The sequence below is a fragment of the Ptychodera flava genome, assembly GCF_041260155.1.
Source record: "Ptychodera flava strain L36383 chromosome 3 unlocalized genomic scaffold, AS_Pfla_20210202 Scaffold_25__1_contigs__length_14229661_pilon, whole genome shotgun sequence".
Lineage (NCBI taxonomy): Eukaryota > Metazoa > Hemichordata > Enteropneusta > Ptychoderidae > Ptychodera > Ptychodera flava.
In genome coordinates this window covers 10536555-10549116 of record NW_027248279.1, presented here as the reverse complement: position 1 = coordinate 10549116, position 12562 = coordinate 10536555, and the positions used below count along the sequence as shown (strand labels likewise).

The 12562-nt window shown below is 38.3% G+C and overlaps 2 protein-coding genes and 1 long non-coding RNA gene across 3 annotated transcripts in view; 1 reads left to right on the top strand and 2 right to left on the bottom strand.

Moving 5' to 3' along the window:
• The window catches only part of LOC139125243 (uncharacterized), a 183376-nt gene that overhangs the window by 73023 nt on the left and 97791 nt on the right, over positions 1–12562 (bottom strand). The gene's annotated exons all lie outside the window — the stretch shown is intronic.
• Positions 1–12562, top strand: part of LOC139125262 (uncharacterized) — a 213079-nt gene that overhangs the window by 103252 nt on the left and 97265 nt on the right. The window lies entirely within an intron of this gene.
• LOC139125139 (myosin-13-like) lies at positions 380–4400 on the bottom strand. The gene is made up of 6 exons (XM_070691245.1): positions 4080–4400; positions 3672–3855; positions 2421–2496; positions 2002–2256; positions 1140–1874; positions 380–525 (listed from the first exon to the last, which is right to left on the bottom strand). The coding sequence occupies exons 2-6, from the start codon at positions 3738–3740 to the stop codon at positions 380–382; spliced, it is 1281 nt and encodes a 426-aa protein (XP_070547346.1). The 5' UTR covers positions 3741–3855; positions 4080–4400.

Here is a 12562-nt window from a genome sequence, read left to right as displayed (position 1 = left end):
TTAGCTATTCCCTTGTGTGTTCTATCCAAACACTCAAATGAGTCAGCTACAATGTTATCTACAAAACTTGTGTGCCACATACAAAAAAGCAAACGTAACGTATATGAGACTGTTCAACCATCCTGTTTTTTGCTGTATTTATGCCATTGGAATTGCTATATTGAACATTATACTCAGAAAACTTTGATGAATATATTGTCAGTTGATAATAATGAATGAAAATATATATATGATGCAATTCAGAACAGAATATACAATCAATTCCAAGAAAAATTGTTAAGATAGGGATAAGATATTCCCTCCTCCATCCAACCAACTGTAATCAGCAAAGTCTTATCTCTGAACTCGCCCACCTTACGTACAATACTACTTTTTCAGCCTAAAATACACAGTATATCGATACAAACAAGCAATTACTCCGACTTATCTTTCTCTTACCTCCATGTTTACCCCGAACTGACTGTTTCTCACCAATGTAGTGTGTACCACCAATAGGCTTTGGTTCAACACTGGAAGAAGTTTCCTCTGAAACAAAAAAGGCTGTATGGTGATTCTGACATAGCAGAAGCCCTTTTGTCTGTTGGTTTCATTTCAGATTCTGGTGATGCTGATCCAAGCTTATATCACATGCATGAATGTATTAATGCATAGAAATGAATGAAAGACAAAGGTATATCAATCATATGACATATAGTCTGCACTCCGATTGGTGTGAGAACAACAGTTTACATTTGGAATACTGTTCTTCAGTGCTTAACCTCCTCAGTTGGCAGCATCAGTGCTTTCAAGAAGAAAAAAATCAAATCTCAGCTGGTTTATAATGGTGTTACATTTAGTAGATTTTTATGCAAAACATATCCTAGGTTAGATTATATTGATATAAAGATTTGGTCTTTGACATAAAGCAAGCTCATTGTTCTGATGTAAACAGTGCTATTTTATCTCTACTTAATATATTGAAATTACCATGAATACATTTCACAAGTAAACAAGTACTGCTTAATTAATGCAGCATGTTTTTGGTTGTATGTTGGGCAATCATCATTGTCGTGGGAATATGTAAAGTTGATATCTGGATGATAACAATGCCCTCACATATCTTTCCATCCAACTCATTTACACCATATTTATCACCTTACCTACTGACATGGCTTCTGATATCTGTTCCAGAGTCTTCTCAGGCAATGATGGTGTACATGTACTCTTATCTACTCTGGGAATCTCACTTTGTTTACCTTTGGATTCTAATTCTTTAATTCTCACAAGCTGACTTTTTATTATTTCATCTGCCCTTACAAGCTCAGATTGCTGTTTCTTGTTCATATCTTGTACTTTTACTACTTCTATTTCTGCACTTTCAAGTCGTTGTTCTAGGTTGTTTTTTTTCTGTATCGCTGTGGATAGCTTACCTTGAATCTCTCTAGATTCCAAAGTAGCTTTGGTACATGCCCTTTCTACTCCTTTAAGATTTTCTTTCTCTGTTTTTAACAAACCCTGTAAAGTTAAGACTTCCTGCTTAGAATTTTCCAGTTGCAACTCTAGACTGCTCTTTTCTTGCATAGATTTTTCTAGTTTATTTTGCCAATCTGTAAACTCTGCTGTGTTTTCTCTCTTCAGCTGCCTCACTGTATTCTCTACTGATGACAAAGATTCCCTAAGTTTAGCGATATCTTCTTCCCTTTTTGTCAGTGCAAGTTTTAATGCTTCATTCCTGTCTGTCAGATCTAACTCTAATGACCTTTGACCTTTCTGATCTACCAGTGTGTGACTGACTTTATATGGAATCAAACTCCTAGCACTCAGACTATAGGGTTTAGCTGATGATTTGATGTACAGTGGTGCTCTGCCATGTTTGAGAAATTGATCTGCCAGACCTGCAAAAAGAAGACATGTTTAGTCAATGAATATGCATGACAAAATGTGTATTCTAACAAGTCAAAGTGAAGGGAATACACTGGATTGCCAACTTTCCAAATTAATTACTGATGCAAGACACCTTACCATACAAATCATGTGTCTCACAGTCAGTGTCAGTGACAAAGAACTCTCTAACTCCCAGCACTGACAAGATCTCCTGTCTGGTGGATAGGATGTGTTGAATCTTCTCTGTCATCTTAACCGTGAATTGTATGAAGTCCCACTGATCTTCTCGCAGTGCTATGTAGTTGTCAACATTGAATATGGTAGGTAGGTACATCTCAGCTGATGGAAGGAATCTATGGTCCTTGTCAGCTTTGAAGGCAAGTAGCTTTGTAACTGTAAAAGATGAAGAAATGCTATGCAACTAAATAAATATTCAATAACAATGTCAATGGGAAGTCCGAAGTCTGTCAGTAAACTACCACAAGTGAAAGTATTATCTCAGCATTAAAGAGAAGCATGTTCAAAGAAACTGGTAAAGTAACACTGTCGTATCCAACCTTTATCATTAGGCATGCTACAGGCCTTGAGCACTGCATCTTCAATGTTTGGCTTCTTGTCTCCTGGTTCTCCATTCTTAATGACAGAAAAAGTAATTTAGTTTCTTACATATGTAACACTGCTAAAATGTTCATACATGCGTCAATCCGAATCAACTGATGGTGTGGAGTTTCCCCTCTGATTGAAGCTACTTGTAAAGATCGGCTATCAAATAGCCTGAATAAGAAATATTTAAACGCATTTGAAATGATTTTCATCAATTCAAAGTCACTCAAGAATTACTATATGATATTTTTCCAATCTAACACGATTATTCCTGAATGAACAAGATTTAAACGCATTTGAAATGATTTTCATCAATTCAAAGTCACTCAAGAATTACTATATGATATTATTTCCAATCTAACACGATTATTCCTCAATGAACAAGATTATTCCAGAGGAAGATACTTTTCACAGAACTGCAATGTAACATTATTATTATAAATATATATATATATATATATATATATATATATATATATATATATATATATATATATATATATATATATATATATATATATATATATATATATATATATATATATATATATATATACACCAATTGAATGTTTAACAAATAAGCTGTGGTTTCACCAGAGTTATGATTGCATTGTTAATCACGTTGTAGCATATCTCGGACAGCAAGGCTGGATATTAGAATGTTCAAGGAGTTATTTTTCACAGAACTGCAATGTAGCATTATTATAATATATATATATATATATATATATATATATATATATATATATATATATATATATATATATATATATATATATATATATATATATATATACACACACCAATTGAATGTTTAACAATAAGCTGTGGTTTCACCAGAGTTATGATTGCATTGTTAATCACGTTGTAGCATATCTCGGACAGCAAGGCTGGATATTAGAATGTTCAAGGAGTTAAGGAAGACTGGAGGCAGAGGGTACCACATATCAAAAATGCCACCCTTTTCACCAGACACAACACTACAGTATAGAAGTTGAAGACTAGCTGAAGATTAGGGGAGGCTAGCTGGACACTGACCAGTACACCTGGTGCCTAGACAGATATATACATAGCCTAATGAATAGTAGTGACAACTCATGAATGATAATGACAGGGCACTATGCCATATACTAGTACGCATAACATAATAATGTACCTGGCAGAAGTCTTCATGACGAAAATAGGTTTATATCACTTAAACTGACCTCTTGCTCAACACTTTCCTTTGTAATGGTGGCGATGTCTGATGCCTTATCCACACTTTCTTTTGTCATCCTTCGAAATTTTGTCACTTTGCCGAACGTCCATGGGTGTCATCAACTTTACCGGATATCTTCATCTGAACACCTTGCTTAGCAAACTGACCATCCAGTTTCTGTAGCCCATCTCCTATTGAGTAAATAATGATTATTGATAATCTGAACTTTGACATTAACTTTGAGTGTAACCACCTAAAATATTTTGAGAATGATGCAATTACCGATTGACTTACACAATTCATTTTAATCAACAAGAAAACAACAGAAGAATTGCAAAGAAGTTAGTATCTGCACAAGGCTAGTGTATTGTGAGGCATTTTATTCAAAGATATGTTACCGGTATATGCAACTTACGTTTGCAGAAAAAGTAGTCAATCCTATCAAACTGTTCCTGATCGTAGGTGGCTTTGAGTTTCAGTGGAATATTGAATCTTGTAGCCAGCTCTCTCATCTCATCAGTTATCAGCAATGGTTCAAATGCCTTGGCAAATCTACCATTGTGACAGGCTGACTTGAATCTGTAGAGATAGAGTATACCCAGGAAGTTGACCGCCATTCCGAGGGAACTTGCATGTAAATTGCTGATACAGTAGATTCCGAATTGTTTTCCTTGGATAAGTTTGTTGATTTCCTCGATGTCACCATCCGCTAATTTCCTGGTCATTTTTCGGAAAAGCCTTTTCCATTGTTTTACTGCATCATCCATTTTCTGTATGCGTTTTTCTACCATTGCGATGTTTGAGTCATCAACCGGGTGTTGCTTTCTTTAGAACCTCCAACAGATCCACCAGGTTTGTTGATGCAGTAGACAGCTCAATACATCCAGGGTAACCTCTATGTCAAGGGCTAATGGACAGAAAGTAAACACAAACTCTCGTCAATGTTTCGGAATTTGGTTCCTTACTTAAGTGCAACATATACTGTGTATTTGAATTTTTAGAACCACAAGAATGACCAATGTCTAAAGTAATTTGAACATAAATAGAATGGCCGCTCCTCTTTCAATTACATGTGATTATATTTTTAAAACTTTAAGAATGCATTTTATTACTGTATGCTTACTTTCTGATGGCACTGAGTCTTCCGTGAACAAAGCAGTTAATCTGGCATAACTCTTCTCGATCGCCTCGCTTTTCATGAAGTCTTTCTTCAACTTCAAGCAAGCTTGTATGTCTCATCACCATGCTTGATAACTCTCCCTATTTTTTTACTCCATGCCGTGTCACTTTCGACCAGACTGTAATTGCCGTTACTGAAGAAACATTCATTAATATAGTAGCTTAGTTCCGATTGTCCATTAAGGTAGGTTGGCACACCAACTGCTATGCTCTCTAAACCAACAAATCCGAAGTCCATCTCACTTTGAGGAAGAAGACACAAGTGGCATTGACGGAGATGGAATATCAAATCAGTGATGGAACAGTTTGGAATGATATTCAATTTCAATGATGTACTCTTCATTTTCTTCTCAGAAATCTCTCTAGGTCCTCAACAGATTGTACAGAGACACCTAGTAATACATTCCATATTACCATTCTCAGTCCCAAAACGTTCTGGTCACATGCAATCATATCCACGACTGTTGCGAGTTCACCATATTCGCAAAGGTCCTCCTCGATATTGGAGCCAGTGTAACCATACGACAGTATTACGAGTTGTCTGATATTCGTCTGTGCAGTGACTTTCTGTTGGTTGTAACACTCTCCAGTCCTAGGTAGAAGTAAGATGTGGCTAATTGTACTATCCGATGCCCTGTAGACGTTGTCCAAGTAATCATGCATACACGGACCAATGGACACCACTGCATCTGCTTCCTTTGCCATCCGTAGCATAACACTCTGGAGCTTTGGCTGGTCTTTGATTGTTACCCTCGAACAATGACCAGGGTGAAGCGCATTGATTTGATACAGCTGGCATCAGGAAACAAAGATTTACGGATGCTTGCAGCAGCATCAGCAGTAAATGGGGCATATCCGATGACGTATTTTACGTTTTCAAGCTTATGCAAATCGGTATAGTAACTTCTGTGGCAGTGCAGCCAGCGAATGTCAATAGGGTCATCCTTCTCATCAAGGTACTCAAGTCTTTCACCTGGTATCAAAGTTATGCCAGCTTCTCCTGCATCTCCTATCTGTGCTTCACTAACAGTGATATCAAGTACAGTAGCAAAACCTTTCAAACTCCCCCCCTTTCTTGAACAGATATATTTGATCAGATTTCTGTGAAATTCTGGAAGACCGTATTTTTCGGTATCCCATGATTCAAAGATGACAAGTGCTTTTCCTGTTCCTTGTGTCTGCGGTGAATTTTGTAGTTGGCTATTGTTAACCTCAGATACAGCAGTAGCAGCCATGATGCAATGAGGGTTAGTGTTACTAGAAAATAAACTGAAAGAAAGCATAGATTCAGTGACAGTCAAAGGGTTGCCAGAGTTCATCCTCTTTCCCCGATAATAGCAAATTAAAGTTCCGTTTTCGTAAAATAATTCAGTGCATTTTTGTGATTCGGATTGTCAGTAATTTTGATGACTTCACTTTGCAAGATATTGCTATCGATTAACGACTCATATTGCCCTAAATGTAAAGTTTTAGCCACTGTTTTTAAAATAACCTGAATTTTACATATCTGAGGAGTTATTAGAAACATAAATCGTTTTTCAAAATGATACTAATAAGACCAAACTTTTCTCAATGTTTTTGATTTAGCATGTAAACTTTGATTCACACTAAAGATATTTCTTGTTGCGATGACATGGCGGTCAATAATTGAATATTCACACTCTTTTCCAACGTTCCTTCCCTTTACATTCATGCTTAATATTGCAGCATGCAGACATTTACATATATCTGCGGGGAGACTGAAATAACTCTTGCAGAAATAATGGAATTTCAGAGAAGTCATACGATCATGTATCAGTCAGATATTGAGGAATGCAGCGGAAAAATGGAGATTCAATCTAGGGGACCGTTCAGTTTTTACGGCCGGGGGCCGGCAAATCCGGGGGGGGGGGGTCATTGTAATTTTGGAATCCGCGAAAGGGGGTCATCACTTTTTCACTGGTAGGAAAGGGGGGTCACCACTTTTTCAAAAACATAATACCTACAATAAAGTTCACTATATGCCATGGCCATGATCGACCCTCTTTACCGGCGGGCCACCTTTGGCGGCCCACTACAATAGATTGACTTTATGTAATGGCCCATGACACTCTTAACGGGCAGACGCCTTTGGCGGGCCACTCCAATCAGGGTTACTTCATGCAATGGCCATAATCGACCCTCTTTACCGGCGGGCCGCCTTTGGCCGCCCACTACAATAAATAGACTTTATGTAATAGCCCATGACCCTCGTAACGGCGGATGCCTTTGGTAGCCCATTCCAATCAGGTTTACTTCATGCATGCAATAACCATGATCGACCCTCTTTACCGGTGACCCATGACCCTCTTTACAGGCAGGCCCGGACTTTGCCAACCCACTACAATAAGCAGCTGGCTGCCTTCGGCGGCCAACTCATAATACAGTAGTATCTGGTTAAGTGCCCATCTCATCTTTGAAAGACATTTATGGTAGCACTAAGAAGGGGAATTTGCATAACAGTGTGATGGACATAAATTGTCTATGGTAATGAAGTTAAAATTGCCTTACAGTTGTCCTAATTAACAGACGTTTGCATGGATGTGGCTGAGAAGTTTGCGATTTGGCATCTCTGCTACACGAATAAAGTGTGCCGTGTACCGGAGTTCAAATCCAACCATGCGGATAAATTTGACATTGGTTTTGGTTATTTTTCAGCCGGGGGGGGGGGGGGGGTGGGAGGGCATCAAATTTTTTCGTCTTACAAAGAGGGGTCATCTTTTTTCACGAAAAATGCAGGGGGGTCTATATTTTTTCAACACCGGCGACAAGATTTTGCCGCCCCCCAGGTCGTAAAAACTGAACGGTCCCTAAATCTGTTGTAAAAATTACAAACTATCTATAAGCTTATATCTTATTTCAACTTTAATGTAAACTGATACAGTCCACTTCCATAACTGCACAAATTCAATGAACTGTAATATAGCAATTATATATCTGCACACTTTTTATTTTGCGGGGTTTTAAGTTCCAGAAAATGCTAATTGTGTAAACAGATACGGGTATGCCGGTAATAAATGGCCTATGGTTTTTGCGAGATCCTTGCTGCAAGCATTCAAGTGAACTGTTGCCTAGCCAATGCAAGCTGTGAAATATCTCTGTGAAAACTGTCGAAAGGCAGTTTGAAATCGTCTGATCATAGATCTGGACACAAAGATGTAGTGTTTTGTCAATTGAATGTTACGTTATTGTCGGCAAATTATGTCTTCCTTAACCCTGAAGACAGCATCTTGTGTTCAGTGGATGTGAAACGATGTTCTCTCATCATCCTTGTGACGGTTTGACCACGCTATTTTTCTACATTTGTAATTTGATGTCAAACCGGACCCCCGATATTCCAAATCGTACAAGGAACTTTCTTTACCACGAATACTTAAGTTGTAAGTGAGCTATTCCGTAAAAAGAATATGCATACTCCGTCCGCTGCTGCATAATATTCGCTGTGTAAGCCAATGACAAAAATACGCGTGCGCGAGAAGGGATAAAAGAGAGAATACGACAACAGCTTAGCTTTGTTATTGAACCAATTTTTAATGGAATTTGGCTGGGCAGGTTTGATCGCTGATGTCATCGCTAATTGTATAACACCTTGTAAGGTTGAATCCATTCGATATTTTTTATGTAAAGCTGTCAAAGCATTTATTAAAAGAAAATGATTCTTTCGGCTGATTGTTAACTCTGTGTTAACTCTTTCTGAAACAAAACGAGCCCATAAAACCGGTAGATCAGAAAGTGGTTTAAACTTTTCACAGTTCGAATATCTGTGCCCGAAGAGCATTCTACCTTACAGACCTTATGCATGTATTTCACCATTTGTGACACATATTGAGCCATGACAATTACTTGGGCGATGTTGCAGCTCTTTATTGTAAGTTTTTATCAAGTGCAGTTTAAAATGCTCGCGAATTGGTAAACTAGTCATCTTAATTTTCCAGCCCAGTGTTTCTACCATATCATGTAGATCGCAATGAAGTTTCACATCATGCCAGCATTTGAAAAGATTACATTTTTGGTACACATTCCCTTTTAAATGACTATTTTACATAATTGTTCTGAGTTTGTTCTCTCTTAAGACAAAGGGACATACAGTATTTATTTAAAAGTTGAATTCTTATCTTCTTATTTCCCTATCAGAATTTGATGCTAGATTACTTTGAAAGGCAAATATTGCAAGCGACTTCGGAAGACGATTAGTAAAGACGACAAAATCAATTGACATCCCGCCCAGTGACTACTATACCTAGGTCAAAATACTTGCGAGTGACAAAGGTATTTTTTCACTCTACTGATGTTTGGCTGTCAAATATGTTTATTCTCAAGAAAAGTCATGACTGCTTATTGATTGAGGTTACTCTGTTGCATCAACGAAGTCGGATAGAAGCATGGGTACATGATAAACAAAAGGTCACAGATGATAACCTATAATGTTTGCACTTCCAGCCAAGCAAAGATAAAGTTAAAACTAGAAAGCATTTGCAAGCAAAAGCGAAGTTCCAGAGACCAGAGCAGAGGAAGAAAAGAGATGTGTGACGAAGATTGGGGCAGAATGAAAGAGTGCTTGGGATTTTAATATGCAAGCACGTACCTATAGTGAGGGCTGATACAACAACAGAATACAACTAAAAGCAAGGCAGTCCAGGGAATTACAGTACACAGATTACAAATGCCTACATGTATGATAAAAACGCAACAGATACATACGGGGGGCGACAACGCGCGGAAATGTATACCAGACAAGAGGAGACATCGGACCCACGCCATTGAACATGAAAACCGAGGCCACATGCATTTTCATTTGTTTAAAAGCAATTAACGCTTCATCTGTTAAAGTGTTTACCACTGACTAAATCAATTTTCATTGCTATGTCGCTGTTTTCACAAGATACTTACCGTTTGATCTTGGAAAGTTGAGTTGCTTTTAAGTGCAGCCAACGCATGCCGTTGGGGTGACCGCCAGTTCACTATGCTATGACTAGCTCTGCATGGCAGGGCTGTGTATTACCGGCGTTAAACGGCCTCCCACCACAGCCCTGCAGACTGATATAGAAAAAACCGCTGGTGGCTCCTCAGAAATACGGCGGGCAGTTTCTCCGCCGAAAACAGCCGATTTTGAATCCAAATTTTGCATTGATCTTCGTTTTCGAGCACACCCACCTCGCCTAGGTACACGATGTGCCCAGCCGCGCTTGTAAACTTACGCAAAGCCTACTTTTCTCTCTCTATGTGAGGGAAGCGTTCGTATCCGCCGCCATTGTTGATCTCATTCAACCCATGAGCACTCGGGCGAACACCAGCGTGAGCCTAAACCGAAGGAAGGCGTATAATGGAACAGTATAGCGCCACGTATGGCAAGTATTTAGAGAAAAATAAAAAGCAAAAAGCAACAAAAAACAAAGCGAAAGAAAGCTATAATTATTAATAGCTGAACGCAATTTGATGTTGTGCAATGCAAAATAAAAATAAATGAATAAACAAACAAGAAATGCCCGTAAAACCCGTCCGAGCTGAGCGATGACGTCATAAGCATATTGCGATGCATTCTGGGTAATGAAGGTAAAATGTGTATATAGCATGTTCTATGGTAGTAATACGAGAGAAAGAAAGAAAGAAGAGTTGGTCTCTGGAACTAATTAATGGCAGGACGCGGATCTGGGTCAAAATTTCATTCATTGGGTCAAGGTTCACAAGGGACACTATCGATAAGACCCCAGTAACAGCCTTGCTAACAAAAGAGCATCGCGCGTTGTAGAACTTCTACAGTCGACGTTCTGAGAGGAGTGGAACAAGAGAAAATTGTGAAATATATAAAATTCTGAAGAGAAACAAAGGAAAAGTTATTTTGTCAACAGAAAATGATCATCGTAGATTGAACATAGCTGAGTGGTGGTTAGGAATGATATTTATTACAGTGTGCAACATCGCGATGCTCTTTTGTTAGCAAGGCTGGTTTTCGCCCGAGTGCTCATGGGTTGAATGACATTAACAATGGCAGCGGTAACGAATGCTTCCCTCGCATAGAGCATGGATGTAAAAAAGTCTATTTTTTACATCCATGCATAGAGACAGAAAAGAAGGCTTTGCGTCAGTTTACAAGCGCGGCTGGGCACATCGTGTACCCAGGCGAGGTGGGTGTGCTCGAAAACGAAGATCAATGCAAGTTTTGGATTCGAAATTGGCTGTTTCTGCGGATAAACTGCCCGCCGTGTTTCTGCAGGTGGACCAGCGGTTCTTTCTATATCAGTCTGCAGGGCTGTGGTGGGAGGCCGTGTAACGCCGGTAACACACAGCCCTGCCATGCAGAGCTAATAGTCCATGAGCCAGATAGGTTATTGGTACCATTTGGGTGGGCAAATTCCACCATACATTTTCTGAAAGCCCAAAATCTGAACTTTCTGAAAATCTTTGGTGGACAGGTCGCAGAAGTAGCTTTCTGTCTTAAAAGTCGTTGTCATGGCAACAATACTTACAATCTTAAAAGCTAAGAATTTTAGATAAAACTGATTTTCTAGGGAACGGTAAAAGATATTTACGTGATTTCAAGACAGACACTGGTACCTCACATCATGGCCTTTCAATTGACCCCATGACCTTGAACATTCTGGGTCAAGGTCAATAGGTCATGCCCATAACATCTCAGAATTTCGATAAAATAGAGCATTTTTCGTAAATACTTTTCTGCTACATTAACATAAATATGATAGAAACTCAAAAACTTGTTTAGACATAGCCACAGATATGTGCTCTTTGAAAATTAGTATGTTATGTATCAGGGACGTTGTTGGTAGTGAGTAATACCAAGGCAACCATCAGTGTGTTTTCAGTTTTACATGTACTCTATGAGCCAGGTACTATTTGGGGCAAGCAGAGGGCAATCTCACACTTTATATATTTTTGAAAGTTGAAACTCTGAATTTTCTGAAAAGTTTTGGTAGCTTAGTAATGGGTGAAAACCGTTGCCATAGAAACAAACATCTGAATTATTTAGAAAGTACAATTGTATACAAAAGTGAATATCCTGCTTTATGAAAATGTTCATACCAAAATTGATAACATAAATAGGATATGTTACACATTCTAACTTTCACTCAAGATGTGACCTTAAAGTCAAGGTCAGGCGTACATGACCAAATGAGGTCAAAGTTCAAAACATGGAAAGTTTACATTTCAGGTGGCTATGCACAGAAATAGTGTCTCTTTTGTTGTGCACTTTTTGACACTTTCAAGTAAGGTGCACTCTTGTCAGCAAAGATGCACTCGTCTTTGATAAACGATACATGTGGCTTCTACCGGTATTAAATTTGACCACATTGTCTGATGCTCTTTTCAAACCAAGGTCAAGGTCAATGAAAGAACAAGGTTAAACATATAATAAAATGGTGATTTCTATAGTGTTACGTATATGTTTTTACACCGAAAGAGTATTTTATGGTACCAGTTTGTATTAAACATCATAATTATCAATGATAAGCAATATCAACAAGCTTGTATTCAGCTAACAGCCTCCAGCTATAAGCTATAGCTATACGTATTGGCCAATAATGTACATCTTCAGAATTTTCATACTACTGTAAGCAAACACGTGTCATTTTAATGTTTTTTCGAATGTTTACGTAAATGCAAAATCATTAGTGACATGACATCTGAACTTTAACGTGACAATTTGAACAACGTACTGAGCCCCAGTACTTATACCTTTATATG

What these genes read in the sequence shown, in the direction of transcription:
- LOC139125139 (XM_070691245.1), bottom strand. Translation starts at nt 3,740, where the DNA reads ATGACAAAAGAAAGTGTGGATAAGGCATCAGACATCGCCACCATTACA. An exon ending in AGGAAAGTGTTGAGCAAGAG is followed by an intron (nt 2,497 to 3,671) that starts GTCAGTTTAAGT and finishes TCTGTCATTAAG; the next exon opens with AATGGAGAACCAGGAGACAA. An exon ending in TGAGACACATGATTTGTATG is followed by an intron (nt 1,875 to 2,001) that starts GTAAGGTGTCTT and finishes TTCTTTTTGCAG; the next exon opens with GTCTGGCAGATCAATTTCTC.